This window comes from Myxocyprinus asiaticus, chromosome 20 (genome assembly GCF_019703515.2).
Source record: "Myxocyprinus asiaticus isolate MX2 ecotype Aquarium Trade chromosome 20, UBuf_Myxa_2, whole genome shotgun sequence".
NCBI classification, from domain to species: Eukaryota; Metazoa; Chordata; class Actinopteri; order Cypriniformes; family Catostomidae; genus Myxocyprinus; species Myxocyprinus asiaticus.
Window position 1 is genome coordinate 5,476,912 of NC_059363.1, and position 22,707 is coordinate 5,499,618.

At 36.8% G+C, this 22,707-nt stretch overlaps 1 protein-coding gene across 2 annotated transcripts in view; it reads left to right on the top strand.

The window, feature by feature from the left end:
• Positions 1-22,707, top strand: part of LOC127411510 (neuronal PAS domain-containing protein 3-like) — a 400,645-nt gene that overhangs the window by 351,297 nt on the left and 26,641 nt on the right. For both annotated transcript variants that reach the window (XM_051647156.1, XM_051647155.1), the window contains exon 7: positions 16,018-16,136. In XM_051647156.1, the coding sequence (XP_051503116.1) occupies positions 16,018-16,136 (119 nt within the window). The remainder of the gene's footprint in view (positions 1-16,017; positions 16,137-22,707) is intronic.

Below are 22,707 nucleotides of genomic sequence, written 5' to 3' on the forward strand. Positions count from 1 at the left end.
TATTGATTATTCAGTTAAACTATTAACTGGAACTGCTATCGAATGTGAAAGTAAATTTTTTTTTTTAATGTGAAACACTGAAAAAAACAATTATTTTCACTTATCAGTTAATAAAATAATCCTAAAGATTTCACCTCAGATTTCAACCATTTGTGATGGCAAAAATGTCATGTAATCCACTAACACAGGTAAATATAACCGTACATCCATTTTTGATTTGCTCGTCAAAAAAACTAAACTAAAAACAGTGGTTAATAAATATAAAATAATTTAAAAAAATAATAAACAACAAAAGTAAATAGTTGTTTTTTTTTTTACAGGGGGCCAAAATCAACGTTTGCAAATCATACATTTAAAGGTCTTGTATATTTTGGAAGTAAATAATTCTGCCAACGATTTTTTGCTTCCTCATATTTGTTCACAACTGACCCTTCACTAAGCCCCACCTTAAAAGCATTTCTGACCAATCTTGTCTTAGCAACTGTTGCCGGATGCCATTTTTCTGACACACATTTGCTATTTTCAAATGAGAGCCTATGGGAGTGATGTGTGTTCCGAGTAGTTTTTAGCAGGATTTTGTGAAAATGATCCCAACATTTTTTTTTAAACTTTGTTGCTGGGTCACTTGTAATATATACAACTTTTTAAACATCTTTAAATAAATCTCAAGTAGAGCATGCTATGGATTAAACTGTGTCATTTCTCATTCCCAAATGAACATGTATAACATCAGAGAGGACACCTACATTTGCTCCATGGTAAATAAAAGCTAATAACTTAACATTCATTGATTTATGTATTATTTAATTATTAGTAAAAGGCAGTAGTGCATAAAGAGTTCACAGCATCAAAGTGTGTTTATGAGAAATTATGAGCAGTTCTGTTCACTTACACTAATGTTATCAGGTGTGTAATCGCCATCAAATTACTCTTTTCTGTTATTATTTGTCTGTTATAATCGTTTGCCTCAATTCTGAATCACAGTCTCCACAGTTTGTAATGAAATTACATAAAAAATTAACAGTGTAATAATTTAACAATCTCTTTAACAAAAAACATCAGATAAATATGCTTTACAATGTCACTCTTCATTCCAGCCCACGTAATAATATTAACAATTCCGTGTATGAGAATATTTTGCCAAAAACCGCGCCGTTCACGGCAATCTCCCATTCTTACTATGGGGAGTTCTGCAGAGCTTGTCAGAGTGAGCAACCATATCTAAGGGGGGCGGAGCTTAGCAAAGGGTTAATTCACAGAATCCATTAACACAGGTAAACACGACCCTACATCCATTTTTATTTGCTCTTGTCAACTCGTTTAAAGGAAACAACTACGCCTACAACGTGTTTGTTCATTTGAGGCGAAAAGAGTGCTTCAATTACAGCACTTTTAAATTCATTTACAACCCCAAATTTGATTATTGCCTGCCTTTCTCAGATGAAGGAATAATTAAAACGATGGTAACAGCAGCTAATTGATATCCTCTTTTTATGGTTTTCACTGCTGTGTCAAGTCACAATTGAGTGATAAATGCACAACTTCATCAAGGCTGCAATCAAACGTTTACATGCTTGACATGCAGGGCTAGTCCCGACAAGATATTTAATGCATTTTTGAAAAGCTGTTCTGTTGCATTTTACATTAACGTCGCAAACTACTAACTTTAATGTTGCATATTAGTAACATCTTGTGTTAAATTAATTCTTTATTATTTATGACATATCATATCCTGCATACACACTCGTTTTATCCCATTTAGACATTGGTATGGCTGTATGTTCAGATATTTAAGGTTGTTTACAGGTCAGTCAAGTCTTCATGCTTTGCCTCTTTAGCCGAGATAAATTGTTGCATTGTGTGAATGGATGTCAGCCACATATTATAGTGAATGTCAAAGCAAGGTTGCTATGGAAACAGGGGCATTACACACATATCTACACTACGGTGGCTATGGAGGTATATCCCAAAGGTCCGCTAAGCATACAACTCCCGAAAGATGTTTTCTTTGTGTGCTGTACATGTGTATTTATTAGAATCTTTTCTCCAATGTGTAAATGACAGCTATATTAAACATACAAATAGCTTATAGTTTCAGTCTTTTAAGCTACATCCATGAATTTATAAAGCTGTGTGTGAGTAAATCTGTCATTGATGTATAGCTGAAAAACATTTAGAAAAATACAACTTTCAGATGACTTCAGAAGAGAGCACGACTGCGTCAAATCGATAAAACTTGAAATTTGCGGCAATGATGCTCTAGTGCCCACAAACATTAAGAACACAAACAAACCTTTTATACCTTCAGTCTGAAATGTCCTTTAAATTGTCACAAATGGTAATTAGTTTCAGACAGAGCTCTGGTTGTATAATTGAAAAATTTTATTTTGTAGCAATGAAGCACTCTAGCTTTTAGTTTTCATACAATAAATAATAAACAAATGAATAAATAATAAACAAATCAGTAATAAATACATAAAAGATAAATAAACAAAACAAATTCTGCCTTAGTTTATCTCCTTGCCAATGGTTGGAAAAGTGCAAACATATGGACCAAAGCTAGTCTAAGAAATCTTTTAGAATCATGTTGATATACCGACATATTTGCAAAATGATTTTTACATGGCTTGTTCTACATATCGAGGCAGTTTCCTGGTGTAATCAACACTACAACAGTAGAGGCTCTACAACCATGACTTTTATTCACTTTTACCCAAATCATGAGTAAAACGGCAGATTGTCAGTTCACAAACACTTACTTTTCGCACATGTTCCTCACACAAAGCTATCTTATGACACTTACATGACCTATGAGCATTTTGAATTCCATAACCAACTACATTACACGCTTATATTAGAGGAATACTGATTAGTGGTCGACCGAGTCCGATAAATAGGCCTATATGTGATATTTTTCAAATGATCAGCATCGGCCGATAAACTTCCCCCATTTGGCCGATTTAGTTTTGCCGAAAACCGCCTTCTTTACACGTGATGAAGCCATCTGAGACACCTCAATAACTGTTCCTTTTGCTGTTACGTGCCATCGTGTTACCTCAATAATAGACCGGTGTGCAACAAAGTCTCATTCAAGCTGCCCACTGAATGAGCAGTACATGAGCTCATTAGTGCACACGCATTTCATTCTCCCTATCTCTCCTCAACACTTCCCTGTAACTTTAAACTGTCTTGTCTAATAACAGCAATACAACTTCTATCATACTTTATATCATCTGCAAATATGTGGATGTTTCGTTTAAAGAAAATTACTGAATTTCTTTCAAAGATTTCACTCACTAATGACACAAAACTTGTGCAAATCCAGCAATTTCTTCCTGTGAAGTGCATTATTCTGTGGATTGCTCATATTTCTTCATGTAAAGTGTGTATTATATCAGCCCAGATCAAAACTGTGTCCCTCTGGCTCACGAATGCTGTGTAACAGTCAGTCTGTGACACGCAAAGAAGGCTATCCTGGCCGTGTCTGCATCTCAGAGCGGTTCACGTACATTGTGAAAGCAAAGTGCTGCAGGTTCACTGCTTCACGCAATTCCAAACATCTGTATCGCTACAATTTATTACACAAATCTCGCAGTCAATGACCGCGTTTCACTAGACTTGTAATGAGGAATATTGTAAACTGTCAAATTCACACTGCAATTTGTGTCAGAATAAAAGCTCCAGGTGAAGGTATAGAAAATATGACAGAGATGTATTGTATAAAACAAATCTAATCTAATCAAAATAATAATAATAATAATTCAATATTACTTTATAATAATAAACTTGACCTGGTCCCACATTAATAATTCAGTATTATAACAACATTCAACTGGCTTCCAAAAAGTGATTTTTGCACACCATGTTCATTCACAAAAAAAGGTTTTAGTGAAAATATATGTTGTAAATAATTATTAAATATAATTCTCCCTTATGTTCTTATTGTGAAAGACTGTGGAAAATATGGCTTCATTATTTTCAGCTAGATGTTTACCTCATGCATTAAACATTTTGAAAATATTCAATATGCTAAAAAAAATATTGAAATGCACTTTTGTTGCCATATTGCCCAGCCCTGACTGAAAAAAACAGGAGAAGCTATCTACCATCTATTTAATTAATAAATATAAATATTTATTTTCTATTTTTGCAAAGTGGAAGTTTTGAGTGAAATTTTGAGTGAAAAAAATGTAATTGATTTTATTTTTTTTTTTGTTGCAATTTTCTGTACATGTCATTTACTATCATATTAAAATGTGTGATAACATATTTATTAGCATAACATCAGCCTATCGGCCTCCCTGCCCTCAAGATATTGCATTGGCCATAAAAACCCCATATCGGTCAATCGCTAATACTGATAGAGCGTTCCGCTTCCAACGCGAAAGTCCAGAAGTCAACACGAGTCGAAAGTGTCATAGAAGCACCACGAAATGACATGATTGCTTCAGCAATTGCCTTTTTTATCTCACATTTGCTTTTATGACACTATCAGTTAGGTTTAGGTTTAAGGTAGGGAGGTAGGTAGGTTTTGTTGATTTAAAACTCGGTAGAGCTTTAACCTTGAAATCTCATCTGTTTGGGAGCACTTACGCCCACTTTTAGCACCACACAGTTGACATTTTAGCTCAGAACTGTGGCGATTTGTCTAATAAACCACGTAATGTCATTTTGCAAAAATGTCGCAACAGTTAGTCATTTTTATGGGATCAGGCTACAAAATAATATGTGGATTATCAACTTAGGCATGTGACTCGTGCTACAGACATGAATGGTATCTCAAATAGCAACCAAACTGAACACCTTTGCAACTACTTAATAACACACTAGCAAACTCCCAGTACAACTTAGCAACCCCCTAGCTATGCCCTCGCAACCACCCACAACATTATCGCATCATATATGCAACTTTTGCACCACTCACATATTTCTGTGTAAATGTGAAAATCTACTTCTACTTTCTTGACCTCTCATGGGTTTCCTGCATTCAGTATATCTTTGAGCATCTAAGTGAAACCATTTGACCTCCAGATATATTTGAGTTTGACTCACTTCGTCCCTATAGGCTGTGCCAAAGAGTCGCCCAGGTGACGTGTACCTGTCAAGACTGTCTGCTCACTCTTGACTCCTGTGTACTTACTCTTTTAGTTTGTAGGTCACAGGGGTCATGGTGATGGTCTGCAGAGAGCCATAGGGCATTGACTTCTGCACCTGTAGCTGCTAATGGGTACTGAGGGACATCTGGCAGGTGGTTCATTTCCTGCTGTTTAAACACGGCACTTCTCTTCATGTCATTTTGAAGCCAGTTCTGCAACCCAGTCAATCTGTTTTTTACTCTATTAGTCTATATGCAGGTCAATGGCTAGTATGTTCATCTGTATTCTTGTGATTTTCATGCATTTCCAGTAATGAATGACATCAGTGGTCTTCTCCCAAACCTTCATGTATGCCTGCTGGAATATACTGTGTTTATTGTTGATCGTTGATTCCATGACCTTTCCTCTCATCTTCCAGAGCTCCAGAAGTCATGGTCTTCACCTTTTCTCCCCCCTGCAGCTTGTTTCTATGTTCCTCTGTCAGGGGTTCTCATAAAATTGAAAAGCACAACAAGCCCAACTTTGTGAAATCAGGGCCTCTGAGAAGCATAGATATCATTACATTATTCTAATGAATTATGTTTTCAGATTTGTTTTTAGTTTAATACAATTTCAAAATTTGTTTTATATTTTAGTTTATTGTGTTAGTTTCAGCAATATTTTTCTAAGTAAGAATCAGGTTCTAATTAAGTTCTATTTTGTTTTTAATTTGTTTTTAGTTTAATATTTCCAGCTATTTCAGGGTTTAGAATTAGGGTTGGGTTGGGTTTATGGGTAAGTTTAACAGTTTAACTTTATTCTTAAAGTTTATTTATTCCAGTTAGTTTTTTATTTTATACCAGATTATTTTTATAGTTTATTTTACTCCAGTTAGTTTTCAACTGTTTTAGTTTCATTCAGTTTTTGTGTTTTTCGTTTACTTGACATTTTGTTAAGTCAGTAGTTTTAATGTTCGTACACAATAAAATCCCGGTTAAAAATTAGTGAAGGAAGCAATTGAGGAAACAGTAAAATACTGGCAGAGTTATTTACTAAAATAAGCAAATAACTGTTCGCTCCCCATCTAAGGTTTGAAGACCACAATAACGACTATTAATTTCTTTTAGTTATTTAATTCATTTTGATTAGTTTTACAGTTAACTACTGTTTAGTTTTGTTTTAGACTTTTGTCTACTTTTAATTGGCAATTTTATTTAAACGTTTAAAATAAATGTTTTTAAATCAGTAGTTTTCGTCGTAGTTTTATATTACAAAAATATTTCAGCTTTGAATTAACATTTTAGTTGCCAAAAGGCTCATTTTGAAGGCTCATACATTAAAGTCATGTACAGGTGCATCTCAATAAATTAGAATGTCGTGGAAAAGTTCATTTATTTCAGTAATTCAACTCAAATTGTGAAACTCGTGTATTAAATAAATTCAATGCACACATACTGAAGTAGTTTAAGTCTTTGGTTCTTTTAATTGTGATGATTTTGGCTCACATTTAACAAAAACCCACCAATTCACTATCTCAAAAAATTAGAATATGGTGACATGCCAATCAGCTAATCAACTCAAAACACCTGCAAAGGTTTCCTGAGCCTTCAAAATGGTCTCTCAGTTTGGTTCACTAGGCTACACAATCATGGGGAAGACTGCTGATCTGACAGTTGTCCAGAAGACAATCATTGACACTCTTCACAAGGAGGGTAAGCCGCAAACATTCATTGCCAAAGAAGCTGGCTGTTCACAGAGTGCTGTATCCAAGCATGTTAACAGAAAGTTGAGTGGAAGGAAAAAGGGTGGAAGAAAAAGATGCACAACCAACCGAGAGAACCGCAGCCTTATGATTGTCAAGCAAAATCGATTCAAGAATTTGGGTGAACTTCACAAGGAATGGACTGAGGCTGGGGTCAAGGCATCAAGAGCCACCACACACAGACATGTCAAGGAATTTGGCTACAGTTGTCGTATTCCTCTTGTTAAGCCACTCCTGAACCACAGACAACGTCAGAGGCATCTTACCTGGGCTAAGGAGAAGAACTGGACTGTTGCCCAGTGGTCCAAAGTCCTCTTTTCAGATGAAAGCAAGTTTTGTATTTCATTTGGAAACCAAGGTCCTAGAGTCTGGAGGAAGGGTGAAGAAGCTCATAGCCCAAGTTCCTTGAAGTCCAGTGTTAAGTTTCCACAGTCTGTGATGATTTGGGCTGCAATGTCATCTGCTGGTGTTGGTCCATTGTGTTTTTTGAAAACCAAAGTCACTGCACCCGTTTACCAAGAAATTTTGGAGCACTTCATGCTTCCTTCTGCTGACCAGCTTTTTAAAGATGCTGATTTCATTTTCCAGCAGGATTTGGCACCTGCCCACACTGCCAAAAGCACCAAAAGTTGGTTAAATGACCATGGTGTTGGTGTGCTTGACTGGCCAGCAAACTCACCAGACCTGAACCCCATAGAGAATCTATGGGGTATTGTCAAGAGGAAAATGAGAAACAAGAGACCAAAAAATGCAGATGAGCTGAAGGCCACTGTCAAAGAAACCTGGGCTTCCATACCACCTCAGCAGTGCCACAAACTGATCACCTCCATGCCACGCCGAACTGAGGCAGTAATTAAAGCAAAAGGAGCCCCTACCAAGTATTGAGTACATATACAGTAAATGAACATACTTTCCAGAAGGCCAACAATTCACTAAAAATGTTTTTTTTTATTGGTCTTATGATGTATTCTAATCTTTTGAGAGAGTGAATTGGTGGGTTTTTGTTAAATGTGAGCCAAAATCATCACAATTAAAAGAACCAAAGACTTAAACTACTTCAGTCTGTGTGCATTGAATTTATTTAATACACGAGTTTCACAATTTGAGTTGAATTACTGAAATAAATGAACTTTTCCACGACATTCTAATTTATTGAGATGCACCTGTAAATAGTGTCATGTGTATTTTGTTGATTCATGTCTTTTATTTAGAAAAATTTAGTTCCTGTTCCCTTGTCATGTGATTTCATGTTTTCCCTCCATGTTCATGTGTCATGTTTTCATTGGTTTATTATTTAATTAACTTGTTATCAGTTCTATTTGTTCATTGGTTTATGTTCCCCCATGTCCATGTATTTAAGCCCTCATGTTCACCATTGGCATTTGTTAAGTATTGAATATATGTGTTTTGTCAAGTCAAGGTTGTTTGTTTAGTCATCATGTTTGGATTACTGCACTTGTAAATAAACTGCACTTGGGTTCTCTACGCTTCGTCATCAGCAGTGCCAGCGCATCGTTACAAATAGTCACATATAGAACTGCTTGCACAGCATCAGAGCATGCTGTTTCTACGTGTGTGTTTGTCATGATCCAACACAGCTAGATCATCTGGTTTTTAATCTGCCTTTAAGAGAAATTGCGGTGGCGATGCATGACTGTGGCATTCCAACATGCATCTGATTCTTCATAAAGTTCAAACAGTCAAGGCAATGCAAGTACTGACAAACCATTCACACCTGACTTACTGTATACACTCACAGTAAATCTGAAGTATGTTTGTGGACAGAAAAGAGAGAAGAAATAAGCTCTTATTCAGTGAAGTATGTGGCATAGATTATTCAAAAGACAGATAGTGCAATGTAAAATTTTACTGCACCCCATTTATCATAAGGGCAGTTCTGAGTCCATATGTTTTTTTTAATGCATTTCCTTTTCCTGTTGTAGAGAACATATGGCCCCAGTTTTTCGATGGATGCAATTTCCTTTTAGAATATTGTGTTTCTTTGTGTATAATTGTTTTCTTTTTTTACAGGCTTTTGGTCAGGATTGGACTGTAAATCCAGAGTCTAATTCTTGAAGCTGTTTTTAAAAGCATATTTCTTCTTGTCAGTGATCAACATTCTTCTACAGAGATTTGCTACGTTTACTTCACCACAGGTGTCATTTGTTTTCCTGTTTGCCGTGGTGACATCTCAAACCCGCATCAGAGCTTTTCTTGTCAGGGAATCCTTTTTCATTATTGAGGGATTAAATATTGATCACACTTTAAGTGTCTCTAAAAGCAGCTTGTGTATAATGTATTGCGACCACTGCTTTGAGAGAATGCATTACAGAAACTCACAATTATTTACTTCAGAACCGTTTATAAAGATCATACTGCACTTTTACATGTGATTTGGTACATTAATACATGTAAAAGACACTCGATACATAAAGGAGCTTGTTGGCCGATACAATGACATGAAGAAATGACCTGAATTCTAAAGTGTCCTCTAGAATAGATAACATACTCATCCTGTACTTTTTTGTGCACCTCAGGTCACTGCCCATAGGGGCGGCATTGAAAAATCACCACCACATCACAGTATGCAGTCAGCCAGTGGTCCAGTTAGCACAGAGAAGCTTGAATTATACATCATTACTAATGTACATGGCAAAGCTTTCATCTGTTATACCTCTCTGATCACTGTCTGGTTCATCTTCTTCCAACCTACAAGCAGAAAATAAAATCAGCTAAATCTGTAGTTAAGACTATAAAGAGATGGACCAATGAAGCAGAGCTGGAACTACAAGCCTCTTTTGACTGCACTGATTGGAGTGTTTTTGAAGCTGCAGCCACCAAACTGGATAAGCTCACAGATACTGTGACATCATATGTCAGTTTCTGTGAGGACATGTGCATTCCTACAAGGACTTATTTAACATGCAAAAATGACAAACCATGGTTTACAGCAAAACTCAGGCAGCTTCGTCAGGCCAAAGAGGATGCTTACAGAAGTGTGGATAAAATCTTGTATAATCAGGCCAAAAACACACTGACAAAGGAGTTTTGAGTGGCTAAAAAAGTTACTCTAAAAAAGCTGGAAAACAAGTTTTCAGCTAATGACCCTACATCAGTGTGGAGAGGCCTGAAATACATTACCAACTACAAGACACCATCCCCCAACACTGTAGGGAATCAACAACTGGCTGACGAATTGAATGTGTTTTATTGTAGATTTGAAAAGCCCAGTCTCACACCCCACACCCGCTCGGACCTTCACTTCACATCTCCTGCAACCGCCCTCCGCCCCTCTTCTGCTACTCAACCTGCACTTAAGATCTGTGAACAGGATATGTGCCGGATCTTCTGGAAACAAAAGACAAGGAAAGCACAGAGCCTAGTTGGTGTTTCACCCACTTGTCTAAAAGCCTGTGCTAACCAGCTGTCCCCATCTTCACACAGAACTTCAACACATCACTGGAGCAGTGTGAAGTTCCCAGCTGCTTCAAATACTCCACCATCATCCTTGTCCCAAAGAAACTCAAGACTGCAGGACTTAATAACTACAGACCTGTCGCCCTGATGTCTGTGGTCATGAAGTCATTTGAGAGACTGGTGTTGGCCCACCTGAAGGACAACACTGGACCCTTTCTGGATCCCTTGCAGTTTGTCTATTGAGCTAACAGGTCTGTGGATGATGCAGTCAATATGGGACTGCATTACATACTGCAACATCTAGACAGACCAGGGACTTATGCAAGGATCCTATTTGTGGACTTCAGTTCAGCTTTCAACACCATCATCCCTGCTCTCCAAGGGAATAAATTAACCCAGCTCTCAGTTCCCACCTCTATCTGTCAGTGGATCACCAGCTTTCTAACAGATAGGCAGCAGTTAGTGAGACTGGGGAAATTCACTACCAGCACATACACAATCAGCACTGGTGCCCAAGATGACGATGAGTCTAAAGGGAGGTGGAATGGCTGGCTCACTGGTGCAGTCAAAACAACCTAGAGCTGAGCATGCTCAAAACAGTGGACATGATAGTGGACTTTAGGAGGAACACCCCAACATTAACCCACTATTCATTCTAAACAGCACTGTGGCAGCATTGGAGTCATTCAGGATCCTGGGCACTACTATCTCACAGGACTTGAAGTGGGAGACCCACATTGACTCCATTGTGAAAAAGGCCCAACAGAGGTTGTACTTCCTTCACCAGCTGAGGAAGTTCAACCTGCCACAGGCGCTGCTGATCCAGTTCTACTCAGCAGTCATTGAGTCCATCCTCTGCTCTTCAATAACTGTCTGGTTTGGTTCAGCTACCAAGTCAGACATCATGAAGACTTCAAGGATAGTCTGGACTGCTGAGCGGATTATTGATTCTCACCTTCCCACCCTCCAAGAACTGTACACCTCCAGAGTGAGGAAAAGGGCTGGAAAATCGCTTTGGACCACATTAACCCAGCACACTACCTTTTTGAACTGTTGCCCTCTGGCCGGCGCTACAGAGCTCTGAGCACCAGAACAGTCAGGCACAAGAACAGTTTCTTCCCTCAGCCCATTCACCTTATGAACAATTAAAACTGCCCCCAATACTCTCCATTTTGGCAATACAATCATGTGCATATTCAACTATTCATTCATATTTATATTCCATTTATATTTATTTGACATAGCCTACCTCTTCTGAACAATACATTAAATCACCTTGCACATAACTGTATATCTGTATATAACATATTTGAATAACACATTGCCCTTCTGTAGTTTCCTCTATATATTTATCTGTTGTATCTTATTTTTTATTCTTATTTCACTGTTTACGTATATATGTTTATATGTATATTTCAATGTTTGTATGTACAGTACTGTGTAAAAGTTTTAGGCACTGGTGAAAAATTTTGCATGTAAGGATGTCTTCAAAAATAATGCCATAAATAGTTTACATTTATCAATTAATGTCATGCAAAGTCCAGTAAACATAAAAAAGCTAAATCAATATTTGATGTGACCACCTTTGCCTTCAAAACAGCACCAATTCTCCTAGGTACTCCCGGACACAGTTTTTCTTGGTTGTTGGTAGATAGGATGTTCCTAGCTTCTTGGAGAATTTGCTGTCTCAGTTGCTTCTATCTCTTCATTTAATCCCATACTGACTCGATGTTTAGTAGGGGGTCTGTCGGGGCCATGCTCCCTGTTCTTCTATTCTAATCTATTCTATTTACAAAAGTAATGTTTGGGAGTCTAAAATTTATATTTCCTATTTACACACTAAAGCTAAAGATATACATAACTATCTTAAGAAACATCTTATGCACCTAAGACTTTTGCACAGTACTGTATATGTTGTATATATATATATATATATATATATATATATATATATATATACGTATATAATTTTTTTTGTATTCTCTTTGCACTGGAAGCTTTTGTCACCATGGTCATGACCAAATTCTATGTGTGTGTAAGCATACTTGGCAATAAAGCTCATTCTGATTCTTCCGCAAATTGCTTGCAATTTTACGTTTCAACCACAGATGTCGCTAGAGAACACAAAGTTCTGTAGTGCAGCTGTAATATTATATCAGTGGTTCTCAAATGGTGTGCCATGGCACACTGGTGTACCGTGGCAGGTGTGCCGGTGTGCCATGGAATTTGTAGAGCTCCAGCATTTGTGAATGAAGATTACTGCATGTGAATTCGGACAATTATTTGGCTGCACCGGTGCGAGTGACAGCTGATCTTACACCCAAAGTTATGAACTTATTATTGCAACCTACAATCAGAATAAAAACTCCCTGATGCATCTTGCATCATATACCAAGTACTTTTAAAAGAGGCACATTAGTCAGTTTTGCATTCAAAGCGCCATTTTTTCAGTCTCACGCGGCTGCGAGCGCTCTCCTCTTCTCTTTCACGTGCACGCACAGATCGAGAGATAGTGAAGGTATACCACGTGAAAATGGTTTAAGCGGAGATTCTTGCTTGTAACTCTATCTATCAAAATGACGGACAATGTTTTGAATAATTAAATATTGATGGATGATGTCTTAACCTTGCGCTCAAATACAAGTTTCTGAGAAACATTTTGAGTCAAATAATGAGACTACCACGATGCTGCATGGCATCGTGCTTATGCAAATTCCAGGTCAATGCAATTTCCAAAAAATAAAAAAACATTGTTTTATAATCATCATATTATTTTTATCCGTCATTATTCTTTTGCATTTTTTTCCAAAATAAAAATGTTTGCGTAGTGCCCTGATTTGTCCTTACAGCCTAAATAACCTTTTTCAAATATTCCATGAAATTTGTGTAGTACATCTTTTTTTTTTCACAGATATAATTTACCATGGTTTCAAGTCCATTTTTAATTTCTGATTTGTGTTTCAGGTTTAATACATTTTATTTCACATTTATGAGGATGTATGTATCATTGTATTTTGAGGGAAAAAATGGTGTGCCTTGGAAATTTTATAATTACAAAGATGTGCCTTGGTACAAATAAGTTTGAGAACCACAGTATTATATAATTGAATGATATACAGTATATGGTTGTGAAATGCACCAAAATGACATCCTGTAATGCCTGAAACATGGTAACTGTATTTTTATGATGAATTTCTGGCAACCACAGATGCCAGTTTTTTATTGTATTTATTTATTATTCTTATTTATTTATTTTAAGTGTGTTACATTATTTTTTTTTTTTAATACAATGGTTCCAATGGTTCTTTGTGCCTTGTAGTATAGAGATGGATCACCATTTGAAGTAATCAGCCAATCTCGCCCTTTTCATGGGAATACGAGTTCAGTTGTGTAATTGATATGAATACTACTGTGATCTACTAACTTACTTTATTTATACGGTTGGCTGTACTCCTGGATTTGTATCTTATTGTGCTTACAGTGACAGTTTATTTGTCTCAGACTAAGCAAAGCTGGCATGATTCCCAGTCTTTGTTATTGCTCAGTAGCATGTATATAGTCAGGAGGGCTATTCTAAAATTCAGTGTATTGTTCAGGCAGAGTTCATGAGCACGAGTGTCTGTTGCAAAGGTTTTACTCTATAATTTATTTCCCGGCATTGTCAGCAAAGAGAGGACATGGAGGGCACGTGATAAGTGACCTCTTCGTCCGAACAGCACACGTGTCTTTAAGCCCATCTCATTCTTAATGAAAATGCAGAGTTTCAAACGGCCTCTGATCTTGTGTTTGTCAAATAGAACTCTACGCTTGACTGACAGCTCTGATCTAAAGCATTTAAGTGCAAGTTTTGATCTCTCTGCCTTTGATTAAAACTAATGAGCTCATTTAATTCAAAATGGGAATGTGTGATAAGAGAAATAAGGTTGATGTGATTGGATTAGAGAGGCGAATTAAACTCTTAGAGCTGAAGTTTGTGCTTATATAGTGTATTAAAAGGCTGTTGGCATATTCTTGTGTGTTAGATGATGAGAAAAATTTCATAGTAATTCATATTTAATCAGAAGAAATTAAATGACTAAATATAACATGGCTGTGCCTTTTCCCCAGAGTGATAAAGGACTAGTTAGATTTTAAATGACATTTAATTCATGTTCTCCAAAAGAAAGAAAGAGGAGAAGAGGCTTTGAAAGAAAGAGAAAGAAAATGGAGGAAGAGACAGCGGTCGAAACCCAGAGCCTTATGAAGTTGAGTCCAGCAAAACTGTCCAGGTGTCCCTTAGGTCATTTTACCTCTGCTAGAACTGTCCAAACCACAGCGTCCTCTGCTCTCTCTGGATTTCTGAAGTGTAGACTGATCTTAATTCGAAATGTCTCTTTGCAGCCAAACTTTTTTGAAGCCATACACCATTTTGAAGTATCATTCATGTTTCGAAACCCCTAACCCAAAGGATGAGCAATTAATAATATGCTTTCCTTAGCAAGCACCACTAATTATAACCTTTTTATCGTTTTTGTCTGTTCACTGTTCACTCTTGTTTCAAAAGCACAGGGGTGGAGTCAACTACACGGTGTACAATGCCTGTTTGTTACAAGCTGAATGTCAAGACAAGTTAAAATGTGCAATTAATTTAGCCCTAATCAAGCGTGTTATGGCAAATTAGCAAACCCTTCTTTGTTTGTCAGGTGTCCTTGTGTTAAGATCAAGGCAAGAATTAGTTTTATTTTCCCCCATCTGGTGTGAGGTGCATTATGGCGCATTGTGCATGAGAAATACATTGGTTTATTTGCATTCTTTTGATGTTCTATTAGAAATTATTTATTATAACTAGATTACATTAAGTACATTTTCTTCAGAAAAAAGAAAATGCTGTATGGTTGTTCTGGGTGGTTGCTAGGTCTTTGCTAGGTGGTTGTTATGGTGTTCTGGTTGATTGAAAGTGTGTTCTAGGTGGTTGCTAGGGTGTTCTGGGTGGTTGCCAGGGCATTGTTAGGTGATTTCTAAGGTGTTCTGAGTTGTTGCTAGGGCTTTGCTATGTGGCTGCAAGGGTGTTCTGGGTGGTTGAACCCACCCCCACATCTCTGATATTCCTTTATTCCCTCAGTCAAAGGATTTTTCAACCTATTTTATCATCATCCAGGCAAAAATCTAATTTCTTAATTTACTTATTACTATGGGGAGAGATATGTCTCATAACACCAGCTTGGTGAGATATATTTATTTGTGTAAAGGGGTTAGAGGGAAAGGAGGCGGCGAAAACCGGCTTGACAGTATAAATAATAGTTTAATAATAAACTTAAACAAAAGCACACAAACATAAACACATACAGGGCAGCTGCCCATAGTTCTCTCTCTCTCTCTCTCGAACTGTCGTCTCCGGTCGCCTTTATCCCTCGCTCACCTCATCAGACTGATTGGGGTCCGGGCGTGCGTCATTCCGGCCCGGCCCCGCCCTCCTCCGCGCTACACTTTGCCATAAAGAGTTTGAAGCAGTTAACCGTGTTCTGCAAAGCTCTGTTTGGTGCTATTAGTAAAAACAATTAAGCCATTGTCAAAGTTTGATTAGCACCTTTCCCCCTTATCAGGTTGTGCTGTTATTAACTGTCATTAACTGTCTATCTAGTGATGATAGAAACTCAATGAGAAGTTGTTATATAGCGTCCTGCTCACTAAGGCAATCTGATATGTTGCCCTCTCTAGGGCTTCCTATGAGTTGTGTATTGGTTTGGCGATGTAAAGTAATAGGATTTGTGTTTGTTTCTGCAGTGGAGTCAAGCAGCCCCAGTCTTCTGTCACCGGATAACACTCTAGAACGTTCCTTCTTCATCCGCATGAAGTCCACGCTTACTAAGAGAGGCGTACACATCAAGTCATCTGGGTACAAGGTAAGACTGTGATCCAGAGACGACTGTGTCATCATGTTCTAATAGAATCAAAATCGTACTTAGTAGATTTCGTACTTGATAGACCAATATGTATTAGCTAGGATGAATATTTGACCGATATTTGGCACTTTGAGATTATCCTATCGGCCAATAATCTACGACAACCTGGTCAATATTTAATGCACATTTTGAAACATGCAGTATTTACTGTATGTATAAAATGTTAATAGTGATAGAGCAATATATCAACTAGGCAGATTAATCTGACGATATTTGGCTATTTTGAGATTATCGCCAATGATAACTGTGTTAGTTAGTTCCATTGTGTTTAAGTGTTCATTTAATTTCAGCAATTTTGTTTATATCTTAGTTGCTATCATAAATTACATTTATATATATATATGTATGTATGTATGTATGTATATTGGTATTGACCATTAGAAACCTATGTCACTCGACCACTATCTCTGAATTAATATGATAGTAAAAATGCATAGATGTATCGCAGTGCATCGATTATGGAATTTAAGAATCGATTATCATTACTATATTAAGATGCATGAATATTCTCGCAACAGACACGGAGAGAAGCATGCAAGATTGAAGGGAAAGAAAGTGCACTTTGAAATTAAGAAAGTTTGTGCTGCTGAATTCATCAGCGAACCTACATAAGATAAAATGGATGGATGCTGACGAAATCGGCTTTCTGTGTCATTATTCAAAACTGTTTACACCCATTTGACCAAAGTAAGGTCATTGTTGTTGCCTTCTTTCCAGATTACGAAATGTTAATTTTGCTTTTGTATCTCCATTAAATGTCTTATTTCTCCATAAAGCAGTTTAACCACGAGTAGAACTTAAATAGATGTGACTGGTGGGAAGATGTTGGTTGTGAACGAAAACTCTCACTTTTTCATTTATACTCTTAATAGTGAATGCTACAGGGGATAGGGAGCGATTTCAGACTGTTCTGAATGGTACTAACCAGTTGACTACAGTCACCAGTGATTGGTCAATGACTTCGAGGTGTGTGCCGCAAACAGTGCTGCATGAAAATGTGATTGAACGAGCTTGACAAGCAGAGGCGCCATTGTTTAGCCATCTGGCACCAATCTCCCTATCCCAAAATGAATAGGGAACTCACAGTTACCACATTCTGTGTATAACCACCTTTACACGCTACTAATAGTTTTTTTTATTCTATGACCCTGCTCGATTAAAACATGGATCTTATCTGCCTGCACACAACATTTCATCTTTAATAATTGATGCAATATCTCTTAATGTTACATGATATGCAAATCTATTATGCTTATTTCACAGTTTTACAGTCTTTTTGTGTGTGTTTGCATCATTATGTTGCATCAGACATTATGTTATCCTTTATCTATTATGCATGTAACATATCTATATTGACCATATTATGTTTACATGTAACATAATCATATCTATAATTGATTTCATGTAATGCATTTTTTTGTTAATATATGCAGCCAAACAAATAAGCTCCTTGGTCCTAAATTCATCTGTGACTCTAGTGCTCAAGTCTGGTGCATTTCTGTGCTGTCTAAATTCCAAATGTTCAGTAAAACTTTGAATCTTTTTTTAGCATATTTTTGAAAATAATTATAAATCATTCCAAAATAATAGAATCAAATCGTGACCAAATTTCAGATTATACGATGCATTGTAATCGTTAGGTAAATAACTGTAATCGAATCGAATCATTATCAGAGCGAATTGTTACACCCCTTATTGATTGTATATATTATGTAGTGTTTGAGTTCTTTTTCTGTTATTGTATTGGTTTTCAAATTGCTACCCTTTATATTTTTTGTATACAAATGTGGATTAGAGGTGGGGGGAAAAAATCGATATAAGTATTGTGATATTTTTACTCACAATATTGTATTGATATTCACGTGCTAAAAATCGATCTTATTTACCTTTTTCAACTTCTACAACAGTTCCTTAGATGGCGCAGTTATTATACTTTTCTGCGGAGACAGAACGGAACTCCTTTGGCATCACCCACAATACGAATAAGTTGTTGACAGCATGAGCGCGTCGGTGACTATTCAAAATCTGCCTTCACCTTTCAAATCTAGAGTTTGTCAACATATTGGTTTGTCAAAGACCCAGAAAAAAAACATTGTTTATGTTGCACATTAAAGTCCACATTACCAGAAGTGAAGTGATTGCTCTTTTGGTCATTAGCGCATTAGTGCGTTTTCCAGTGCTCTGGCATTTTGTGTTAATGTGTGTCATTTTTGTTACAGTCAAGCTCCACCAGAGACTATTTAGCAGAGATGGGCCACTTCTATTAAAATGAATGGCAGAAATTGGAATGCTCAACCAAGGAGCTCTGAGCGCCCAACGGTCAACAGATGTAGAAAGGAAGTCCCACCTTATAGTTAAAAGAGCCAATCACCTTTTAGATACAGACATCACCTGTCAATCAACTCGCTAACGCTCATTAGCTCATACAAGCCAGGAAAATTTCATTTTTTAGTGTAATATGAGGTAAAGAATCACAATTTAGGATTCCAGTGTTGTCAGATTTTATTGCTGATTTGAAATATGTTCTTTGATCGTAATCTTGACCAACAGTTTTTGAGATTTTGGTCATTCTCCATTCAAGTAGATAGGAGCTGCACTGGCATGACTGGAAATTGCCTCTCGAGAGCATTCCAAAGATGGCCAACAGAGGCTTGCTAGAAAGACTGGCTCCGCTATGACATTAAAGAAGCATAAAAGCACTGTTAAAGTAGTCCATATGACTCGTGCATTATATTCAAAGTCTCTTGAAGCCATACAGTAGTTTTGTGAATCGCAAAAGTATGCATTTAAAGGGAAAAATACTGTCTGCATGTGCAGCACGTTTCAGGGAATGAGTGATGCTCTGACAAACACACACACAGCACCCTATTGAGAAGTATATTAGAACTACTGTATACTAGCTTACAGAACTCCAAGTTCTTCCTACAGTGTTATGCAAAAATAAAAGCCAGAGGGTTACAGAGTGTAATATAACTATATTATTATCAACAATAACAACAATAATAATATATTACAAATTAGAATAATATTTCAATTGACTCCGTAATGTTGCATCCTATCACATATAAACATAAAAAAGATCCACTAAAGAATCCATTCCACATTCCAGGTCAACATACAATGTGAAAAACTAAAATTTAAAACTTATTTGAGGGTCAGTATTGTTTACCTTCACAAATAAATGGTTTACGTTTAAATTATTTGAGGCACTTTTATATTTATTTAATAATGCATTTGGTATTTGGCAACAGTTTTCTTAAGTCCTATGAATACAAATTAAAAAGAGTAAAATATGATATCGCAGTCTATCACAGTTTTGAATCACAATACACCAAAAATAAAGAATTGCAATTATATCGTATTGTGACCAAGATATCGATATAATATCGTATCGCCAGTTACCTTGTGATCCCCACCCCTAGTGTGGATAAGAGATGGTCACATACAAGCTGAAAGTTTAATTGAAAGTCAAACCTACAAGAATATTTACGATTATTTCAGTATGCCTATATTTATGTGGTCTTCTACACACAAATGTGTCATATTATAACCAAGCCAGTGTTTAGGTTCACCTTTAATCACTAAGGCTAATGCAGAGAATACTACTCATAAAGTATATCACCGAACACTTCACTAAAATGTACGTTTTAATAACATTTAGTATCAATCAAATTGTTAATATGGAAGTAACTGATTGTTCGAATTGGTCTTTTAGTAAGAGACTGGGATCCAGACCCCCACAGCCCCCTCCGTATCCATCTGGACGTAGATTCGATGCAAATAAGCGTGAAGTCGGGGAGCACACTAACCCATAGCATAAATATTCACGCATGCACATTTGCATATATTACAAGCCAGACAAGGACACTTCTTATTGCATTTACTCTAAATTAAGTCAATATTTGTATTGTTACATAATACAGAAGTATGAATTTTGCATATGGCGCACCAGCATTTGGTGATCGGTGCGAGGCACGGCACGGCACGCATCATGGCTGTTTATATCTCCCCTCCACTCTGGAGGTCAAATCAAAGTGAATTCTTCTCCAGCTCAAACCCATCTTTTCTTTTTTGGCGGCATCTCGGCCCTCAGCTCAGTTAATGCACTCATGTAAAAGCTCTCTATCATTACTTGTGCTGTATCACATTTCAAAAGCACTCCGGAGAATCCCTAGGAACAGATGAATCTTATTTTTTATGTATACCTCTTCTATATTCACTGACGTGGTGATGGGCGAGAGAGAGAGAGAGAGAGAGAGAGAGAGAGAGAGAGAGAGAGAGAGAGAGAGAGCATTGTGTGCTGAACTATGAATTATAAAATTGATCCCTTTGTTATGTTGGCTTGTATTAAATTGAGATATGCTATGCAGCTGCCTCTTGCCACGGCCGTGGTGAACCCTTGCCATGTCAGTTTGCATTAAGCAGCCTGTGCATATTTAATGTTTTGCCAGAGCTTATGATGTTCTTGCCAAGAGCACTCCTGCAGCAATCCACCGGCAGGTCTCACTTTGTGGCAATTACTTCAAAAGTTGTATTATCAAACTAACTTTTTGGTGCCACTCACTTTGGCCTTCAGAAGAGTTAATTTCCATTTAGTATGTTTTTAATACAGCTCAATGTTATTTATTGAAAGGGAGGGCATTATGTGAGTATTTTGGAGATTGTGTGTTTTTTTGTATGGGCTGGCATGGTCTCTGGCATGTCACTGTGTTTGCCAGAATTGGTGTGGGGATTGGTATCACACCATAATTGGACATCAACTTCTGATCATGGTGTGCTGTGGTGTCTTATTGCAGCTGCATTAGGTGTCTTTGTAACTGCACGCTAGTGTTGAGCTTAACACACCACTTTTACATCAATGTTAATTTCAAAGTATGCAAATTATTTTTTTAAATATGCAAAATATGCTAATTACATTTTTTATTAAAAGCTGTACATGTTAACAGTAGGTAATGCATTACTGTATGAACTAACATGAACTAACAATGAACAATTGTATTTTACATTAAACAAGATTAATAATTGCTGTAAAAAATATTGTTCATTGTTAGTTCATGATATCTAATTGATTAACTACTGTTAACAAATATAAACTTACAGTATTGTAAAGCAGTACTGTGGTATTTTATGTAATAATAATAATAATAATAATGGATTAATAAAATATCTTAATTAAAAAGTCTGTGTAAACACTTTTGCAAGAATCTGTTCTGTTATAAAATATGAAATTGTCTCATAATTTAGTAGCAGGATGCTGAGGGCAGTAAATCCTATTGCTTTTCTTACAGTGTTCCCAACTATTTCTTCCTCAAATGTACCATTAAAAAAATAATTAATGGTACAGTTAAGAAACCATTAGGAAGTGTTAAGGAGAATCAGAATCGGAACTGGAATCGTTAATAAAATCTTTACGATTCCCATTCCTAGTTTAATCTGGGATTGCTTAATCTGAAAAACGGTTATAGAAAAAGAAAGCTTCAAACATGCTCATTCCAGAAAAAGGGTTTAACAACATATGAGCTCTGTTCCAAAACCTAGTGAGCTGCCTTGCTATCTTCTAAGGAAGCATCCTAACACTACTTAGATAACCATAGAAATACATAGCACACACAAATAGTGTGTAAAATAGCGACAGTTATTAGAGTGAACTAGTTTTATCTAATTGTTTCATTATTGAACATAATATAAGTGAATAGTTGCCATTTCTCTTGATACATGCAAAGCTGCCACAGAATTTGACCATAACGAGGAATCTTAGAAGGCAACATCCCTTGCTTAGGGAGCGCGCCTATAATTCCTTAAAATATTGTCTAGGTTGGCAGTACACTAGGTTTTGGAACAGAGCTCTAGTCTCACAAAATATTCAATTAAAATATGTTTTTCAAAACCCAAGATAAAATTTGCCTGGCAAACAGGTTTTTCCAGCTAAGACTGAATGTGACAGATGTCATCAAAGTTTAGAATAATTTGTAATTGCCCCTAATTTAGGATTCTGTGAAAGTTAGAATAGACTCTCTCAACTCCAAACCAGGATCTCAAAGATTCACTCTTTTTAGTGACAGTGGCAGTCAGTCAGTCCCAGGGCTTGGGCTTGCTTATCCCTCAGCGGAAACATACAAAGCATCAAAGAGGCCCACCGGCCTCAGCGCTCAGTGACTTCGGGGGCCGAGACTGTCTATATGAATGATGCTAATAGCTTCTGACCAAATCTCTGAGGTGAACCAATGAAAGTATGGTGTCAGAAGTTAGAAACTACAAAAATAATCCCCTCCAGGTTTCCCAGGGTGATTAAAATTGGTGGATCCAAAAAAGAACATTGTTGCCGATCTAGTCAATGCATCCTCTGGGCAAAAGGGGCTACAAAGACTTTAAAGCATTACAAACTTTAAAGCCAGAGAAAAAGTCACTAGTTCCTCTGCCTTTGTTGTTACTTTTTGTGTTTCTTATTATTTTATGAATGTGTTCAACTGGTAGAAGAACCTAAAAATCTTGGTTTGGATCTTGGCCAAGT